Source organism: Oncorhynchus clarkii, chromosome 9 (genome assembly GCF_045791955.1).
Source record: "Oncorhynchus clarkii lewisi isolate Uvic-CL-2024 chromosome 9, UVic_Ocla_1.0, whole genome shotgun sequence".
Lineage (NCBI taxonomy): Eukaryota > Metazoa > Chordata > Actinopteri > Salmoniformes > Salmonidae > Oncorhynchus > Oncorhynchus clarkii.
In genome coordinates, this window is record NC_092155.1 from 71,279,860 (window position 1) to 71,294,708 (window position 14,849).

General features: G+C 38.2%; 1 protein-coding gene across 1 annotated transcript; it reads left to right on the forward strand.

Moving 5' to 3' along the window:
- Positions 1-462: 462 nt before the first annotated feature.
- On the forward strand, positions 463-12,208 carry LOC139416908 (tumor necrosis factor receptor superfamily member 14-like). The gene is made up of 11 exons (XM_071166084.1): positions 463-2,542; positions 2,601-5,155; positions 7,040-7,159; positions 7,487-7,586; positions 7,683-7,808; positions 7,940-8,095; positions 8,256-8,343; positions 8,458-8,639; positions 9,019-9,038; positions 9,277-9,319; positions 9,538-12,208. Exons 3-11 carry the CDS (start codon positions 7,130-7,132, stop codon positions 9,561-9,563), a joined length of 771 nt encoding a protein of 256 aa, XP_071022185.1. The 5' UTR covers positions 463-2,542; positions 2,601-5,155; positions 7,040-7,129; the 3' UTR covers positions 9,564-12,208.
- The last annotated feature ends 2,641 nt before the right edge of the window (positions 12,209-14,849 follow it).

Below are 14,849 nucleotides of genomic sequence, written 5' to 3' on the forward strand. Positions count from 1 at the left end.
TCCTCATTATGAGAAATTATCAGTTGTCAGCTCCTCCTGAAGCACAGTGATCTCTTGGTCTATCTTCACCTCTTCAAACTGACAGATGAGTGATTTCCTCACCTACCATCAGTATTTTCTGATCCTTTAAAAAGAGGGGTTACAATACTACAACTACCTCAACCTCCAATATGGTGCACACCCCACTGAGCCAAACATATTTTTTATTTTATTTATTTCATCTTTATTTAACCAGGTAGGCTAGTTGAGAACACCTTTATTTAACCAGGTAGGCCAGTTGAGAACACCTTTATTTAACCAGGTAGGCCAGTTGAGAACACCTTTATTTAACCAGGTAGGCTAGTTGAGAACACCTTTATTTAACCAGGTAGGCCAGTTGAGAACACCTTTATTTAACCAGGTAGGCCAGTTGAGAACACCTTTATTTAACCAGGTAGGCTAGTTGAGAACACCTTTATTTAAGGTTAATGTTTTAATAAGTTACATTCAATCAAATGTGTAATTTTGGAATTTGTGTATAGTATTTGGCAACAAGAATAAAAAAAATTAAAAAATCATTTCAATGGTCTTGTTATCATTGCAATAGTAACATTATTCTATCCTTCATGTCAAAAACATGGGTAGTGTTCATAATGGTAAAGTGTTCTGCAAGGTTTTCCCAAAATTCTGACACAAATTTACATTCAAAGAACAAGTGAGACAGATTCTCACCTTTTTCACAGAAAACACAGATATCATCCATCAATAGCCACATTTGGATAACACAAAATATATCCATGTAATTCTATGTAAAATGAAAGTCCACTTCCTTAAATTTGTTTGGTATACACTATTTGTAAGGCCTTAACCATGGTTTTTTTCCCCAGACAATGTCAGGAATAAACCTGTTCCAGAAATATTTCTCTCTGTGTAACTTGGTTTTGTGAATGGAGAAGTTGTCTTATATATTTATTACAACAAGATCTCAAGTAAGCCCACGCCAATCTGAGTTCTGGATAAACTGTGTGATCATTACCAAAGCTAAGATGAGTTTTCATTAGTGTAGTTAGACCACTGGTAACGGCTTTGATCACAGAAATAAACTCTGAAAGGTATTGGAAACTGTTTCAATGTTATAAATTGTTCATATGTAAGAATATTACCCCTGTTGTCAAACATCAAGAACAAAGTCAATATTCCTCTCATGCCAGCTGGGGTAGAACAATGACGTATTCCTTACAGTTATGTCTGAATTATTCCACAAAAGGGCTTTGTGGGAAAAAATTGCGCAGGAAACATTTCAGGCCATTAAAGCTTGTTGGTGAAACCTAGCCAATTTAGCGGGTGATCTTTCAGGAATATAATTACGTTTCAGTAAAATTGAAGACCACCCAACTACACATTATTTGGAATGAAATACCATATTGAATCAGTATTGATAAAAACATATTTTCAACCAGTTAATCTTGATAGTGTTATGTCAAAATCCAACACTTCCAGACTGCCTTCAGCTCTTTTATTAGAGGACTGACGGTTTTTAGTTTGACTTATTTTTCCAGATGAAGTCAAGAAAGGTCTTTTTGATCTCTTTACAAGTAGAAGGATTTACAAATAAAGACAATGAGGGGTACACAAAACGAGACAGCCCTTCTGCCTTGGACAGAAGTACTCTCCCAAGTATAGAAAGATCTCTTTGTAGCCAATTATTAAATATATTCTTAATTTTAGGAGAAATTCAAATGTCTGACTACGTGGTGTTTTGGCAGATGTATTCCTAAATATTTAACACAGTCCTTTACAGGAATATTTTCTTTCTTTATCAGAGTCAAATGAAGGTAAGATTTTACATTTTAGAAACATTCAGTTTTAATCCTGATGCAATAGAAAAAATATATTTTAGCATTAAGGGCATGTGCGACCTGGTCTTTGTCTCTTAAAAAAAGAGTAGTATCATCAGCCAGTTGGGAAATTTTGATTTCTTTGTTAAATGGTTAAGCCGTACAGATTTGCATTATTCAGAATATCTAGAGATAGAAGTTCAACAACCAAAATGACAATAAATGGCGAAATTGGGCATCCCTGTCGTACACTTCTGTTGATACTGAATCTTTTGGAAGTATTAAGGTTTAACACAGAACTTTTTTATATATTTGTAAAACATGCGAATGACTTCGACATAATTTTCACCAAATCCAAAAAGTTTAAGTGACCTAAAGAGAGATTCATCTTCAATTGTGTCAAAGGCTTTACAGAAGTCCAGAAATAAGACAAATGCCTCTGAGTCCATTGCATCTTAATAATCTATTAGGTCCAAGACTAAACGAATGTTAGAGTTTTTGACGGCCCTTCATAAATCCTGTTCACGAGTCTCATTTATAATGGTATCTATTCCTTTAATCTTTTCAAATAAAGCAGAGCAATCAACATTTAATAAAGTAATTGGTCTCCAATTGTCAATGAGAGAAGGGTCTTTATCAGGCTTCGGAATCAATGAAATAAGGCCCTGTTTCATAGTGGAGACCATTTCACCATTTTAATGCAATCTTGAAACATGTTAAAAATAGTGTCTTCTAGTAACTCAAACTGTCTACAGAATTCAACTGACAGGTCATCCGGGCCAGGTGATTTCCCTTTTTTCATTGACACAGGTGAATCGCAAACTGAGTGGAAATCATCCTCAATTACAGGGACATTAATTCTGAATGTGGCAGATGTAGCTTTCCCAACCACCTTCCTGAAATTGTGAGTTGTAAAGGTTTCACAAAAATAATTTTACGAATGTTATTGTAATGGGATCTTTGCATAAAACATTCATTTTGAGTGCAGTTATAGATTTTTTTTGTAGTTTCTCTTTTCAAGTGCAAAAAAAGTCACTAGTGTTTCTTTCCCACTCTTCAATCCATTTTGCTCTTGACTTTACAAAGGCATCCGTTGCCAGGTCTGTGTAAAGTTGTTCTAGTTGTAAAAACTTAAATACAGACTCTCCAACTTGAGTTTTCTAAAGAAAGGTAATCTGTCAAGCTTGCTCATCAACTCCTTTTCTCTAAGGTTATTTAAGTGCATCAGCTCTTTGGCACGTTTAATGGCAACAACTCTGACTTTATATTTGAAAAATTGCCAAATACTTCCATGACCCAAGACTTTACTTGCAAAACAATTTGATGTTTCCAACGAGAGTAGGATCTTTAAGTGTGTTTAATCTCCAATATCCTCCAGTACCTTTTTTAGATTTTTTTTTAATAGCTTGCAAGTTCAGGGAAATCAAGTGATCAGAAAAGGGAGTCAACTGATGATCTACATCTATAACAAAATGGGAGAAATTAGGAATAATCTATTCTAGATTTACGTGACATAGTTTGGTTGGTCCAGGTATAACCCTTTGTATCCGGATTGAAATAATGCCAGGCATCATCAACAGAGATCCTTGCATAATGTAGTGATGATATTGCTATTTTGAAGGCTTTGACTCGTTCTAGGAGGAAAACGATCAACAGATGCATCAGGTGTTTAATTAATTGGGTAAAAAGGGTCTTATTAGGAGCATGTGAGTCATGTCCATATACATTACAGATGATGAAAATAAAATTGTCAAGTTTAACAGTTACTATGACCCATCTCCCATCCTGTGAAGATGTGGATTCTAGAATGTCACCTTTAAATTTGTGAATGTGTCAGTGTCAAAACACCAGAATGATTTGATCCATGACTGAAATAGACCATATCTCCCCATTGTGATTTCCAAAATTTCAAATCACTTTCACCCGAAATGAGTTTCCTGCGTTTACAATATAAAAATAAGGCTTTCCTTTTTGTAAGATCTCTCAAACCCCTAGCATTCAGACCAAGGATATTGAGTGAGTTGAAAACTACCTCCTGCATTTAAAAAAAGAAAGAACAAATTAGATAAAATAAGTGGTAATGTGAACAATAAAACAGTGAACCTTGAGAGGGATTACTCCGACGGAAAATTACGCACAGCTGAGGTAGCGGTGGTTAACAGCAAAAATATGTTAATTTCCTTTTCTTTTTTTGGCAAGTGTTCATAGGTTAATTTAGTTCATGCCGTACTACCATGAGTAAATGTACTCACAGTTCCAGTTCGGTTAATGTCAGAGTTACCCAGTAATCATTATTTTTTCGATAAACGCGTGTGGGCCCTTGAACCCAGCCTTCTTTTCCTCTTGTCGTGCCTTGCCTTCTGTATAAGCGGCCACACTTTCTCCCTGGCAGCCTGATCCTGCGGTATCAGAGCCTCTTTGATGCGGAGCTTCTTCTCGTCCAGAAACGTGTTCCCCTTGGTCATTTTCCAGATTATGTCCCTGTAATGGCGCATAGTTAAGCGCAAAATGATATTGCGAGGTGGTCCATCATATCTTCGTTTCCCAAGTCGATCACGTCTCTTAGCTTGTCTTTGATGCACGGAGTCACCTTTCCCAGGATATTAATGACTGCTTCCCTAATATTCCTCTACCTCTTTTACACCTTGGATTTTCAGATTCCACCTGCGAAAGTACCTTTGAAGTTCAGCTACATTCTCACAGGTCATTATTTGGGGGTTGCAGTTTCTAAAACTCATTCTCTAGGAACGTTATATTTTCCTCGTTTTCGCTCACAATTTTGTGAAGCTGACTGACAGTTTCTGACAACTGATCGATCTTCTTTGATGTGTCTTCGGTGGCCCGCTCTGATGGACTCACTGGAGAACGTGGCGTCTTGTTTAGTGGACAGGGACTGGATTGCAGAGAAAAGTTCAGACATGGAAATGTCTTACTTTTTTCACCGGTGGATTTTTAATTGGAGTCTGAGGTAAAAAGGTCGCAGGACTTTCATCCTGGTCTGTTTTGTTCTTTCTCTTGCTTGAGCTCGCAGCATCTTGTGTATCCATGCTGCTTTGGTTCTCGTCGTGGCCAGCTAGCATGTCTGCCGTCTTCTGTGAGGCTTGGATATTCCGTTTATTATTGTCTTTCTGTCGTGTTCTTCCAATTCAACTTGACAAAAACGAAATCTAAACTTATCCTATGCCGCTAAAACAAGTTGTAGTTAGTTTCTTTCAACAGTGATAGCCAATGAAAAACTGTTAAAACCACTTAACCCTCAATGTTGCTTTGACAAGCGAGAGAACACGCCCTCAGCGACGCCATCTTAGACATCCTGAGGAATCTACTTCGAGACTGCGGTAATATAAATATGACGTATTTACGTAGAAATAACCTACTTTACATGTTCCGCGTTGTAGCATAACATTAAGAATAGTGTATTTTCATATTGATGAATGATTGTGTAATTTTACTACAACGAATAGGCAGGCTACGCTATGCTGTTTTCTCGCTTTCGTTTTCAACATACTGTTTGTTCTACCTCTGCATCTCCCGTAACTCTTCTGATTTTAAAAGTGCGCTGCTAAAACTCACTCGAATTGTCACAGTTCTTGAAATATTAAACGCTATGGCCTTGTCATTATTCATGAATTCTTTCTTGTTTGATTGCAACTGAATAAACCGACAAAATAATATAAGGAACACAACATCACATGATTGCCAGTCAGCAGCCCAGACAGACTTTGCCCTGGTGTGGTGGTAGAATGGTTGCGAAACACACCAAACAGACCAGGGGCCTCATTTATAAACCGTGTGTATGTAAAAACAACTGACCCCAAAACATGCACACTTTCACTGCGGCACATAGAATAGTTGTTGCTCTAAAAGCCAGTATGTATTCCATATACAGTGAGTTTATTTGTGGTGAATAATGGGGGAATAGAGTGAGTTTATTTGTGGTGAATAATGGGTGGAGTTAAAGGCCATCAACACTGTATTTATTTAAGCAGGGAGTCATGCTGAGACAATGGTCTCTTTTGCAGATGAGCCCTGCATGAACATCAATCAATAACAATTACACAATACATGAAAAGCAAACACAAAAATCTACCTGATGATGATTTCAGCAACCATATTAACTGTCAAATATTGACCCATCAGTGCAGATGAAAGGGGTGGAGAGAATAGATCCTCAAAACAACATTTTATAAATAATTGACTAGGAAATAGATGCCTATGTAATTATTTTAAAATGAAAAGATTAACTAAATAGATTCTCTTCTAACTAATGGCAAATGATTGCATTTTGTTATTAACCTTATTGTTATGAATAAACCTGTCCATCATATCCCCCCCATTTGCACACAATACTAGTCTGCTTGCCTATTTTCAATGCTATACTTCACCAACTAGAAACTTTGCATGGTCTAAAGTTTGTGGGAAGGTGAGCACATTTTCATGTCAAGTTCAGATTTTATAAATTACAATTTTTGTTTTAAAACTGTCACACGCAGGTTTTATGGTCCATTTTGTACATATTAACGGTTTATAAATATCGGTTTTGAAAAATTCCGCATTAGTTGGACATTTTCTCAATCTAAAAGGCACAACCTAGATTGGAGCCAATGCCTTAAGTAGTTGAACATGTTATTACTTCAACCTCGTGAAAGTGACAAATTCACACGTTTTCATTTGTCAAAAACAATTCTATATCGAAAGAGGGCCTTTGAGTTGATATTTTGCACATGCGCAGTTCAGCTCTACGATTGTTACACCCGATGACGTGTTTCTACGCATGAGTTTGGCAAGCCAAAGTAGCCATGACATCGCCTACAATTGTGATCGAGGATTTCTATTGGTGAATCAGTTTGTCTGTTCATACTGTGCTGTCTTTGGTAGAATGGACTTTACTCAATCTACAAGGCTATTCTCAAATAATATACAATATACAAAGCATTCTCTAATAATAATTTGCCAATTTCTGTTTCACACTTCTCAGACGAGCTTATTAAACTTTTTTCTGTTATTTAATTCGGCAAGATCATCATTTACAAAAATAAAGGTAATTTTTTATTATGATTCAGTAAACTTTTAGTCACCACCATCAATGTGAATAACTCAGGGGTAGCCAGCCAACGTACATTATTATATTTATTAACTGCGCAGTGTATGCAATATTTAAGCAGAATATAAGAGCTATTCTTACTATACAGTGCATGTACTAAAATACATTAAGTCAACAGGTGTGTTCATCTCAATACTTCAAAACTCCTAAACACGTCACAAATCTGGTACGTGGGTCTTTCCAGTGAGTTGGGGAAGAATGAGGAACCATGGCACAGTTTGAAAGCCTGATATGGACTGTAAGAGAAACATTTCTGACTTGCACATTTTGTGGCTTTGAGTCTTTTTACTAGCCTTGTACGCCGTGAAACAGAATGTAAACTCATGAGATCAGGATGGTTTGTACGAGGCTCTTTTCACGCAACAGAAATTCCTGGCACCAAACAGTGTGCTCAATTCACAGTACGACACCACATTTACAAAAGCCAGTTTAAAAAATAGTTCTATATAATTACATATTTGAATAGTGAATATTTTAGTTAGGAAAATTAACTTGTTCTGTAAGTTTTATGAATACACATCAGTTTCAATTTGAGTGAATAATGTACTTCTTTCTCTACTTCCAGATACCTATTATATTGGTGCTTGAAAGCATTGGATCCTGTATTGCATGTGGTAGAGCTGAGTACAGAATAAGGGATGAATGTTGTCCCATGTGTTCACCAGGTAAGGACCCTCTCTTTACATCATATGATTCACCAGACGTCAATACATCATCAACACTAACAGAAAAACATGACATTGTGATTCTCTTTTCCCCAGGAAATCGTGTACATAGGCATTGTACTGAATTCACCAGTACCAGCTGTGTGCCCTGTGTTGATTCTACTTTCCTTGATGAGCCCAATGGTCTCATAAAATGCAAAGTGTGTACCAACTGTGATCCAGGTAAGAGTGGTGCTGTGTGTCTGTACCAAAACCCAGACACAAACACTGATATGTTAGTCTGTGTTGTTATGCTATGAGGATATGTCAGTTGTCATCTACATCAGATAATAGATGCCATGTTTTCTCTCTAGGTTTGGGTTTGAAGGTAAAGCAGCCATGTACACCTTCATCAGACACTGTCTGTGGGACACTGGAGGGGTTCTACTGTCTAGACCCAACTAAGGATGGTTGTAGAGCAGCCCAGAGACACAGCGGCTGTGAACCTGGTCAATACATCAGTCACACAGGTTGGTCTTCTGTCTCACTCATTACACTAATTGTGTTGTCATAATTCAATTGAGTCAAGTTGTTATCTTCAGTGTGAACAATCATTACAGTTTATGGAATTAAAAATAAAGGGGGGAACAAATGCGATTTTCATTCATATTTCAACATGTATTTCTGCAGGAACAACATCTACAGATACTGTGTGTGCTGTCTGCCCTGATAAAACTCATTCAGATGGATCATTAACATCTTGTCAACCACATACAGAGTAAGTGTGGACATTTATTAGTTAGTTCAAAAGGTTATTCCCCTGAAGATATAAATACATTAATATACTCAAATAGAAACTTTAAAAAACATACCTCTGTTTTGTCTTTAACAGATGTGAATTCTTGGAAATTAAACCAGGAACTCCTTTTTCGGATTCAGAATGTGGAGTATCCTCACTTCCCACAGTTGAAATCATAGCTGGTGTTCTGATAGGTGTTCTATTTTTTCTGACCATAGCTGGTGTTTGTTTATTTATGAGAAGAAGAAAAATGGTGAGAACAAGACAAAACATAGGTAAGATGACTGGAATTGTATTTGTACCATTCATTGTTTTTTTTAACCTTTATTTAACTAGGCAAGTCTGTTAAGAACAAATTATTATTTTCAATGATGGCCTAAGAACAGTGGGTTAACTGCCTGTTCAGGGGCAGAACGACAGATTTGTACCTGGTCAGCTCGGGTTTGAACTTGCAACCTTCCGGTTACTAGTCCAACTCTCTAACCACTAGGCTTTCATTGCCTGTGATATTCAGTTTACTCTGTGAATGCTACATGTTCTCATATAATATATATATATATATATATATATATATATATATATATATATATATTTGTTATCGTCATGGTTACATGGTATGTTTATTACAATAGTGAACATCTGTCTTTTTTACAGCCCATCAAATACCTACACAGGTATGTTTGGAAATCTATGAATATCTTTCATCACATTGTACTACTTTGTGCTTTCTTCTGTGAAACTTGAATTTATTGGGCCAGTTTCCCAGACAGAGATTACACCTAGTTTTGGAATAAAAAGCACTTTAAAATGGAAAATCTTTATTGAATGTGCTTCTTAGTCCAGGACTGAGAGTAATCTCTGACCGGGAAACTGGCCCAATGTGTTTTACTAATTACTGTTTCTATCTGATAGGCATCCCCAGATCAGGAAATATCAATGCTGCCTGGGGGAAACGGTAAGGCACACCTTCAAGGTTTTCTAAATATGTGCACAGAGTAGTTGGAGTTAAAAGAATTTCAAACATATTCATAAGTAAATGTATATGGTATATAACTTCATCAATGCTAAGACCAATGATATGATACAAGAATATAGGACAAGCTATTGTACTACAAAACATTGTCCAGGATGTAAATGAATTACTGATAAATTACAAATGACTTCTCTCCCCAGATTCGAGCCCCCGTCACAGCCAGTGACTCTGCATTCTGTAATCTGTGTTCCACTGGCTGGCTGGTCCAGCCATCTATAGTGTATCTTAACACTACATGTTAAATGTGGTATTGTAGAATCTGGTTGATTTAAAAACAGGATTCTACAGCACATTCAATTGTAGTGTAAAGAAATTAAACACAACCTCCAGTAATTAGAATGACTTCTAGACACTTGTTGGGAGAGGACCACTGTGTCTTTGTATCACATGGGGATCACATGGGGATGTTCAGTTCATCAGCCTGAACTGTCCCCACTTGGGTCACTGAATAGCTAGCTTTTCATGTGGGCACCACTGGTAAGATGCTTCGGAAGGGTGGTCACACATCAGCTTCTGCCTACAGCCTGTTCTAAAATGGAAAGGAGCATGTGATGAGTATAAATTAGCTTCACCTTGCTAGGTAACAGATTCAGTAGCTGAGAACCCTCAGCTCTGCCCAGGGGAAATTCAAATGTGTATAACTTCAGGACCACAACATCTATGTCAGCCCAGACTATGGAACTCCAAATGGGACTTGATAATATCTTGAGACACATATTACTGGATACTGGTGCAGGATGCAGCGTTCACTTGGGGAAGGTTCCCCAGAAATTAAAGAACATCAAACATGGTTAAATGGATAACTTTACACTACAAGAAAATCAAGATCACGCTCATAGAAGTAGACGAGGACATCAACAAACAGATACAACTTTACTATAGACTGTATGGATCACAGAAGGGTGAAAAGACAATATTTCAGGAACTATCCTGAACGGCTTCCACGCCATCTCACATTAAAATTCAGAATAAGTATTGTAGAAGAGTGCAGGTCCACTCTGTCCCCTGTGGTGTCCCCCACCCGGTTCATCCTCTGCCTACTTCCACTTGGCCATGTAGTCAGATGACATGCTCTTACACAGTTTTGCGGATGACATGCATGTCCACATCAAAATGGCCCCAAATCCCTCAAAGTACATGCTTGGTTAAAGCTCAACATTCAAAAACATGTAACAAGCTGTCCTTCAGGGGGCAGTCTGGGGGTGTTTGGCTCCAGGAGAAGAGAACACCGCCTGGATGATCTTCAATCTCAGCCTCTTATGCTAGAAGACATGACATAAACTCTTTATGAATCCTTCATTATGTATGCCTTACTATTAATGCCTTGCATGATTGTTATAGAAATGTTTGTGGTCATACGCACATCCTTCAAAACTTACAGTACCAGTCAAAAGTTGACACACCTAGTCATGTTTTTTTCTTTATTTTGACTATTTTCTACATTGTAGAATAATAGTGAAGACATCGAAACTATGAAATGACACATATGGAATCATGTGTTAACCAAATTTAATTGTATTTTAGATTCTTCAAAGTAGCGACCCTTTGCCAGCTTTGTAAACTCTTGGCATTCTCTCAACCAGCTTCACCTCAAATGCGTTTCCAACAGTCTTGTTGGCTGCATTTCCTTCACTCTGCGGTCCAACTCATCTCAAACCATCTCAATTGGGTTCAGGTCAGGTGATTGTGGAGGCCAGGTCATCTGATGCAGCACTTCATCACTCTCCTTGGTCGAATAGTCCGTATACAGCCTGGAGGTGAATTGTCCTGTTAAAAAACAAATGATAGTCCCACTGAGTGTATTGTTGTGGTAGCCATACTGGTTAAGTGTACCTTGAATTCTAAATAAACCACACATGTGGGAACCACACATGCAGAGATCATCCGCTCACTTACTCTGAGTCTCACAAAGACACGGAGGTTGGAACAAAACATTTCAGATTTGGTCTCATCCGACCAAAAGACTGATTTCCACCGGTCTAATGTCCATTGCTCGTGTTTCTTGGCCCAAAGAAGTCTCTTCTTATTGGTGTCCTTTATTAGTGGTTTTTTTTGCAGTAATTTGACCATGAAGGCCTCATTCACGTAGTCTCCTCTGAACAGTTGATATGAAGATGTGTCTGTTAAACTATGTGAAGCATTTATTTGGCCTGCAATTTCTGAGGCTGGTAACTCTAATGCACTTATCCTCTGCAGCAGAGGTAACTCTGGGTCTTCCTTTCCTGTGTCGGTCCTCATGAGAGCTAGTTTCATCATAGCGCTGAAAGTTTCTTCTAGTGCAGTCGAGAAAACCATTCTAAATGTTCCGTATGGACTGTTTTTCTTTGCTTATTTGAGCTGTTTTTACCTTGCCGTTCTTTACCAAATAGGGCTATCATCTGTATACCACCCATACCTTGTCACAACACAACTGATTGGCTCAAACGCATTAAGGAAATAAATTCCACAAATTAACTTTTAACAAGGCACACTCCAGGTGACTACCTCAGGAAGCTGGTTGAGATAATGCCAAGAGTGTGCAAAGCTGTCATCAAGGCAAAGTGTGCCTACTTTGAAGAATCTCAAATATAAACTATATTTGGATTTGTTTAACACTTTTTTTGGTTACTATGTGATTCCATATGTGTTGTGTCATAGTTTGTACAATAATAGTGAAGACATCCAATGTAGAAAATAGTAAATATAAAGAAAAACCCATGAATGAGTAGGTGTGTCCCAACTTTGGAGTGGTACTGTAGGTGCTGGCCTAATAAAGTCTAGATAAAAAAGAATTGAACTGTTGTCATTAAAGGTGGTATTAATTAAGGAGCATATACAGTGTCCAGGCCTTTCTGTTCTTTTTATAACTACTTCATTGGTAACCACATTGGTTACTAGATCATTGCTTACGGTGACAGCATGATAAGGATGACTATGAATAAGGAGTGAGGTCAGTCATACCCTGGTCTGTACTCCAGATGACTATGAATGAGGAGAGCGATCAGTCATGATGTATTTTGGTGAAATTAAAAACTTTGCAAGGCTTCTCTCTAAGAACCACAAAAACCTGACTCAAGCAGAAAGAGGAGTAACCATGTTTCAGACTGGAAATGTAGGGGTTGGAACATTTTTGTTCTGTGGTTAGAAAGAGTGTTTTTTCAAGTTTCACTTCAACTTCAACTTTGTCTTATTGTAACAGTCACAAACACAGCAAGTTTCCAACCACACACAGTAGATATGCTGTATTATATTCTAGTGTACATTATAAAGACACACAAGTATTTAGGTTTCCTAACCATGAGCCAGGTTGTCTCCTTAAGAGGAAGTGTCACGTGTAAACAAAGTTATCTGATTAAGTAACAGGGAAGGTGTGTCCCAACCTGCCTCAGGGTGTCATTCTTCTCCTCCAGCATCACCATGAGTTCCTCATTGGTTTTCCCATCACATAACCAGGTGAACTGAAAGTAAAGGTGGGTCATAGAGAAGCCACATTAAATTATTGAGGTGTCCTTGATTTAGCTTGTGTGGAACCCATAGTCCCACACATAGCCTAATATGCAAATCTACCCACTCAAAGCATGTTCATACCTTCCTGGACATGGCCTGTAGCTGAACCAACCTGTTCTTCACTATATTCCTGGACATGGCCTGTAGCTGAACCAACCTGTTCTTCACTATATTCCTGGACATGGCCTGTAGCTGAACCAAGCTGTCCTTCACTACCTTCCTGGACATGGCCTGTAGCTGGTCCAACTGGTTCTTCTGCTGTCTCAACTCATCCTGCTGGCCTTTAGCAGTGATCAGCTCTCCCTCTCTCCTTTATGGACAGAGTTCTACACAAGGAACTCACTGTACCTGCAGAGTACAAATACAGTATTGATGGGAATAATATCTATCTACCTATCCAATCCTCTCATATCTCTGCAAGTACATAAATGGACAGGGGTCAATTTGGGATTAGGGTCTCAACCAACCAGTTTAGGGTTCTAAACCTGTTTAATAAATGCAAATACAGTAGTGATTAGGATAATATAAGTGTCAGCTGTAGTTCACAGGTTTGTTCACACCTATCCAAACCTTTCAGTTCTCAGAGTAAATAAGAGTAAGGGCTAGGGATCAATTTGGGATTGAGGGCTCATCCACCCACAGATTAAATTAAGGCTACTTGATACAGTACATGTTTATATACACTACCGTTCAAAAGTTTGGGGTCACTTAGAAATGTCCTTGTTTTTGAAAGAAAAGCACATTTTTTGTCCATTAAAATTACATAAAATTGATCCGAATGTAGACGTTGTTAATGTTGTAGATCACTATTGTAGCTGGAATAGAATATCTACATAGGCGTACAGAGGCCAATTATCAGCAACCCTCACTCCTGTGTTCCAATGGCACATTGTGTTAGCTAATCCAAGTTTATCATTTTAAAAGGCTAATTGATCATTAGAAAACCCTTTTGCAATTATGTTAGCACAGCTGAAAACTGTCGTTCTGATTAAAGAAGCAATAAAACTGGCCTTCTTTAGACTAGTTGAGTATCTGGAGCATCAGCATTTATAGGTTCGATTACAGGCTCAAAATGGCCAGAAACAAATAACTTTCTTCTGAAACTCATCAGTCTAATCTCGTTCTGAGAAATGAAGACTATTCCATGTGAGAAATTGCCAAGAAACTGAAGATCTCGTACAACGCTGTGTACTACTCTCTTCACAGAACAGAGCAAAGTGTATCTAACCAGATTAGAAAGAGGAGTGGGAGGCCCCGGTGCACAACTGAGCAAGAGGACAAGTACATTAGAGTGTCTAGTTTGAGAAACAGACACCTCACAAGTCATTAACAATGTCTACACTGTATTGCCGATCAATGTGGTGTTGCTTTAAATGGACAAAAAAAGTGCTTTTCTTTCAAAAACAAGGACATTTCTAGTGTGTACGTGCAAAGTTCATACAAACCAGAGGAGATCACATGATTCTTCCTGGCCTCTAACTCCTGGATCAGTGGTTTGTTGGTTCTCTCCACTTCGCTCATCTGTTCAGTAAGTGATACTCTGTTGTCTTCCTCCTCACTGTCCACAGCATTCTCTGTAACTCTGAAGAGCTGTGTTTGTGGCCATGTTCCAAGACAGACAAGGCTACCATGCACGATTAGATCAGTTTTAGGTCTTATACCAGACTATAACATTTCATGCAGCCTTCATATACATTTCAAACATTAACAAATGATTAATTCCTAACTCTGACCATGTTAACTAAGGGTTAACCTCATGCTGTATGGTTTGGTGTTCTGTCTCTGAGTGAGTTGCTTCTCTGTCCAGCAGGGCTAGGAACTCTCCTCGTTCAGGACCCCACCCATGGCTGGCCTCTCTCAGCTTGTGGAGGTCCTCTTCTAGCCTGGCTATCTGCTGGCTCTTCTCCTGCACCTCCTTCTCCACCTCCCTCTGATTCCTGACCTCCTCTGACAGACGCACTATCAA